The sequence below is a fragment of the Salvelinus alpinus genome, chromosome 30, assembly GCF_045679555.1.
Source record: "Salvelinus alpinus chromosome 30, SLU_Salpinus.1, whole genome shotgun sequence".
Taxonomy (NCBI): Eukaryota; Metazoa; Chordata; class Actinopteri; order Salmoniformes; family Salmonidae; genus Salvelinus; species Salvelinus alpinus.
The window spans coordinates 28,527,383-28,533,171 of record NC_092115.1 but is presented as its reverse complement, the minus strand read 5'-3'; the positions used below and the strand labels follow the sequence as shown (position 1 = coordinate 28,533,171).

Below are 5,789 nucleotides of genomic sequence, written 5' to 3'. Positions count from 1 at the left end.
ATAAAACAGAATTACATAGCATCCTGCCCCTCCCTTGTCCCTCCCTCTCATATACTGCACACTGGTCACAACACATACTCTGATCAATACATTTGGTCTATGCCTATATATTATCTCAATGCTTCAAATGGTTTGCTAATACTTAATACAGCCTGGCCTACTATTACGGGGTGTACCATTGTCTAAGGCTTTATTGACAGCTGTATAGTCTTTCTCTGGATGGAAACGAATATTAAAGAGTATTAACCTCCATCATCCCTGTATTGATTTTGCCTAACATTCTCTTAACCAGAAAAAAAGCACACTCTTGCACAACAATCCATTCAACCGATCTACTTCAAACACTGAAATTGCTGTTTGATGTATTTAAGTCTTGACCTTTAGCTTGGCATGACGAAAACTGCAGGAACTCTTTACACAAGGAGTAGTAGTTATACAGCTCTGTCTGTTTGAAGTAAACAAACCGATGCACGTTCAGCCATACAAGGAATCCGCCTCTTCTCACATCCTACAATGGCAATGAATGACAAGCTAGTCAGTAGCAATTTGACTTATCAGCTTGAATGTGGTAATCTTGTTGAACATTTGATTGTTTTGTATACCAAAATTAGTGTGAGTAATTCACTAACTTTTCTAATATGGCTTGGTTACCTGGATGCGTGGAATTTCAGGGCAAAGGTACCACTTGTTTTCGGATAGAACACATAACGGAGTCTGACCAAACACCTAGGCCAAGATAAACATTATAGAAATTAGTGTATCCAAGATATAAAGAATCTACAAAAGTGTTGATTAACAAGAAATCCGTACATACTGGCAAATTCAGAAATGTATTGAAGAAATCCACAAAAACGTCATCCTTGAAAAAGTCTGCAAGCGCTTTATCACATTGTCCTCCTAGAAATAGACCATAGACAAAAGTCTGTTCATAAATTATGAACTTTCATTTGAAATTCAAATGTTGTTTCTTATCCAAATGAGCATTCATAGAGTAAAGCCATACATCAGTCATAGCCACCTACCTGTTCTTGGTGTCATTTGAGTTGTGTACCCTCGCATCTTAAACTTCCAAAAGACATCCCTTTTGTCTGATCAATGGCGTTCTGATAAAATGATGTAGTTGTCTATATATAGATGACAACAGGCCTATAGGGACACCATGACATTTTTTTTAAAGTCTTGCATTCTTGAAGTGATGTCATAGATGTCAAAAGTTCCAAATGTATCATTGTTGGGTGAAATTGGAATGTTTTGTCTTGACACCAACTCACACTTTGTACTCACCTTCCACTCTCTCTCTCCTCATGGAAAACCAATACCTCAATGCCAAAGAGATTATGTAGCTTGTCCTGCTACTCTACAGTGAACATATGATATATCATATGATATGATATACTGTATACCACAGGAGGCGGGTGGCACCTTAATTAGGGAGGAGGGGCTCGTGGTAATGGCTGGAGCGGAATTAGTGGAAGGATATTAACAAAATCAAACACTTGGTTTCCATGTGTTTGATGCCATTCCATTCGCTATGTTCCAGACATTATTATGAGCTGTTCTCCCTTCAGCAGCCTCCTGTGATATATACCATTATATATTGCACCCTTTCTCTAATCTCCATCACTATTATTATTATTTATTAGAATAATTATAATCGTTTTTACTGTTATTGTTGTCATTATCTCACGTCATTTTAGCAACGGTGGCTTTGTCATTCATGCTAATAAAGCTTATCTCAATCTAAATCTGAATCTGATATGGGCTACTCCCGAACAATACTGTACATAAATGAACATCCTGTAGTATGTCATTGTGCGGAACTCTGATTTGATCAATTTTCCAGAAACGATAAATGTGTACCTACAAATATTAATGTGAATAATTTCTATAGCATACCAAGGTTCTTCATCAAGTGTATTATTTTCTAAGATGAAGAAATAGTTCAACAATATGTAATTGGTATTTGATTGTAGGAAATTATAGGCCTTGACTTCTAGTTCATCTGAGTACATTAATACACAATATAATTTTTTTTTACCACGGGGCGGCGTTTGGAATATAGCTGCCGCCAGCCAGCGCATCTTTTCTGATGAGAGGCTTTTTGACTGCGTTTTATTTTCCCTGAGATGGAATTTAGTGCTATGTTTTTTAAATTGTACCCATTAAATCTAGATTGCCTTTAAATATGCATATATTTCCAGACATTTTAGTAATTACTGTAAAGTTAAAGCTTTCTGCTCTTTGTAATGGTGTAGGAAGGGCATTAGATACAATGGGTTCCGTACTTGATACATTGTAGCGGTCTCACAAAATGTCACGCAATGCTTTTTAACTATAGTAGAGGGCGTTGCGCCTCGAACCCCGTCCAATGTTCGAGCTTCGTGTGCTTCAACCGCCTTGGAATACACACATATTTTTTCTCTGACCAATCATAGACGCCGAGCTACAGCTCTCACGTTATAAATTAAACCGAAACATGAGTTAGAGTCTAAAGAATGAGAGAACAACTATCGGAACATTTTTCAACATTACATTGGACCTGCCAGTCCTTTCGTTTTTATTTCTATTTTCTACAGGTAATTTACTCCCTCTTTCCTTATGATAAACTGTCTGTCTACCCTTATTTGACCTATTCTATTGTAGCCTAGTTATTTCCGCGTTCCAGATAAGTAGAAGGCACCTTTTTGTTTTGTTTCCAATTGGGACACTTTGTCCTTTCATTGGAAATGGTTGTCTTTAGTCAGATTTAGTGAAGTTTGTGGTGTCTTTGCTGATTTATTGACTTCCTCTCTATAATGTAGTGTTAGGTTAATTGTGCTGTAAATTGATGTAGGAAGTGTCTGATGCAATAGCGTCGCCATGACTCCAGTGGGTGTGGGGTGTGGGGGGTATTCTGGGAATGACGCAACAGGTTGGTGTCGTTGATGGTCGTAAAGGAGGATGATAAAATGTTGTTGGGAAATGGGTTTATTAACTAGTGTAACATGGATTATGTTGATCTATCGCCTACCAATCCAGGAATGGTCATCTGATTAAGACGCTGTGATCAATATGGCAGAAATTTGTATTTTTGTCAGATTTGCTCTACTTGGACCATCTGTTTTGACTCTTGCCATGGATTTCAATGAAAGAAAATGCTTAAGATGTGTCTTCGCATGCATTCTTTGATTAGTTCTGGAACAATGAGCAATCCTGTCTGAGTTAGCTGTTATGCAACACATATTCCAATTGTGGTCAACGAGGTGGCGGCTTTGACGTGTAAACTCATCATATCGGTTGACGTTTTTGTATCTCCCAGGTGTTTTATAACAAATAATATGGCTACGTCTTCCAGCGCAGAACTGAGTAAGCCTGTCAAACAGCAGTACATGGACCTCCCTCAGGGAGACAAAGTCCAAATCATGTATGTCTGGATCGATGGAACCGGAGAGGGACTCCGCTGTAAAACCAGAACGCTGGATTCGGAGCCCAAGTCCATCGAAGGTAAGCAATGGTTGTTGTCCGCTGTAAAACCAGAACGCTGGATTCGGAGCCCAAGTCCATCGAAGGTAAGCAATGGTTGTTGGTTGACATTTGACGTAAAGTTCCAGGGGGTTTATGAATTTTGTAGCCTAGCCTACCTAGTTGTTGAGTGACTTGAGTAAACTAACTCCTTCTTTGCCTTAATTCTGTAGAACTGCCGGAATGGAACTTTGATGGCTCTAGCACCTACCAGTCTGAGGGCTCAAACAGTGATATGTATTTGATTCCTTCTGCAATGTTCAGAGATCCTTTCCGCAAAGACCCCAACAAACTGGTCCTGTGTGAAGTGCTGAAGTACAACCGCAAACCTGCAGGTAACTTCTAAATCTTGGTGTGCATCTGTCTAGCTAAGCTTTTTAAATCCATTTTTACTTCAGTGTCTAATATAGGTAAATTCTTTGCACAGAAACCAACCTTCGTTTGACGTGTAATAAAGTCATGGACATGGTTGAGAACCAGGTCCCTTGGTTTGGCATGGAGCAAGAGTACACCATTTTGGGCACTGATGGACACCCATTCGGCTGGCCCAACAACGGCTTCCCTGGCCCACAAGGTAAAGACTGTTCTTAGTGGTCTTTGACTGACCATGTAAACTTCTTCCTCGGATGCATTACTTTGAATGTGGCGGTTACTATTCTTGAACTAACCCTGTCCTTATGTGTACAGGTCCCTATTACTGTGGAGTGGGATCTGACAAGGCCTACGGTAGAGATATTGTGGAAGCCCACTACAGAGCCTGCCTGTATGCTGGGGTCATGATCTGTGGAACCAATGCTGAAGTCATGCCTGCACAGGTAAGCACAATTTTATGTATGTTTTTATTTTTTTTGCTTGTCTAATGGCTGATCCTATGCAATGAGACTTATGTACGTGAACACTGTTTTTGTCTTTCTAGTGGGAGTTCCAGGTTGGCCCTTGTGAAGGCATCAGCATGGGTGATCACCTTTGGGCAGCTAGGTTCATTCTCCACCGGGTGTGTGAGGACTTTGGTGTGGTGGCCTCATTTGACCCCAAGCCCATCCCTGGAAACTGGAACGGAGCTGGATGCCACACCAATTTCAGCACAAAAGAGATGAGGGAAGAGGGTGGGTTGAAGTGAGTACTGGATCATATGAAGATGCATTCATACTAGGTTTAATCAGTAGTCGTATTTATTCAATTGCACCCATCTGTATGCTTTTGGATGTGGAGTAAACCCAGACTTATTAGAATGCTCTTAAGGCAAAGCAGATGGTGGTGACCACCTGTGAGCTTTTCTGTGATGAACTAATCTCGCCTTCTCTCTGCTCCAGGGCCATTGAGGAGTCCATTGAAAGACTGGGGAAGAGGCATAGCTACCACATCCGTGCCTATGACCCTAAAGGGGGACTTGACAATGCCCGTCGCCTCACCGGCCACCATGAAACCTCCAACATCCACGAGTTCTCTGCTGGTGTGGCCAACCGCGGTGCCAGCATCCGCATCCCTCGCACCGTGGGCCAGGAGAAGAAGGGCTACTTTGAGGACCGCCGCCCGTCTGCCAACTGTGACCCGTACGCCGTGACTGAGGCTATAATCCGCACCTGTTTGCTCAGCGAGGAAGGAGACGAACCTGTGGACTACTAGATCTAACTAGATCCACACCTCTGGACTGAATCCCCTTCGCCACCACCCTTCTCCATTCTCATTTTCTAAATGGCTGAAAAGTCCAACTAGTACTGTAGTTGTCATTTCACTGAAATTATTCTAACCTTCTAAATGGCTTAAAGTTGGCTGGTCAACTTAACATGGAATTAAATCTGTTTAACATAAAAAAAACATTTCATGAAAGATGGTGGCTGATAGGGCATTGTCTTCCCCTTTCATTTGAGTCTTTTCTAGTGGGGAGTATTTAACTGTTTTTAAATCCCCATTTGATCTCTCGTTTCCTGCAGTCTATTGAACTGAAATAAACTAAAGCACATGTGGACACTGACGACTATGGCTGGGCGGCATGTGTAATTTTCTTAATAAAACCTATGGCTAGTTTGTGTACTTTATGCCCGTTGACATGGATTTTTTTAAAACTCACTATTTCAATGTTACTATGTAGGAAGTGTTTTTAAATGTCAACTTTCACATTTTACACTACTGGATCATGTTGTACTGTACATTCTTCAGACGTCTGGCTACAAATCCTGTCTTATCCATTTGGGTCCGTCTTACCATTTGTGGCGTTCCTGTGAGACTCATGAAGGAGTTTTATCCTTTGTCAACTGATTTCTTGTTCTGGCACATGATTTGGTAAA

The 5,789-nt window shown here is 40.9% G+C and overlaps 1 protein-coding gene across 2 annotated transcripts; it reads left to right on the top strand.

Annotated features, from left to right (window-relative positions):
* Nucleotides 1-2,389: 2,389 nt before the first annotated feature.
* On the top strand, nt 2,390-5,540 carry LOC139560443 (glutamine synthetase-like). Of its 2 annotated transcripts, XM_071377225.1 has the most exons (7): nt 2,390-2,576; nt 3,299-3,483; nt 3,675-3,836; nt 3,929-4,075; nt 4,189-4,316; nt 4,418-4,617; nt 4,815-5,540. In XM_071377225.1, the coding sequence occupies exons 2-7, from the start codon at nt 3,318-3,320 to the stop codon at nt 5,125-5,127; spliced, it is 1,116 nt and encodes a 371-aa protein (XP_071233326.1). In that variant the 5' UTR covers nt 2,390-2,576; nt 3,299-3,317; the 3' UTR covers nt 5,128-5,540. The 2 variants fall into 2 exon arrangements, with proteins under 2 accessions (XP_071233326.1, XP_071233327.1); XM_071377226.1 differs by lacking the exon at nt 2,390-2,576 and having other exon boundaries at nt 3,408-3,548.
* The last annotated feature ends 249 nt before the right edge of the window (nt 5,541-5,789 follow it).

Excerpts from the sequence above, each read along its gene's own strand:
- LOC139560443 (XM_071377225.1), top strand. The coding sequence starts at position 3,318 with ATGGCTACGTCTTCCAGCGCAGAACTGAGTAAGCCTGTCAAACAGCAG. Across the intron at positions 3,484-3,674 it reads GGAGCCCAAGTCCATCGAAG|AACTGCCGGAATGGAACTTT; the intron begins GTAAGCAATGGT and ends TTAATTCTGTAG. Across the intron at positions 4,317-4,417 it reads CTGAAGTCATGCCTGCACAG|TGGGAGTTCCAGGTTGGCCC; the intron begins GTAAGCACAATT and ends TTGTCTTTCTAG.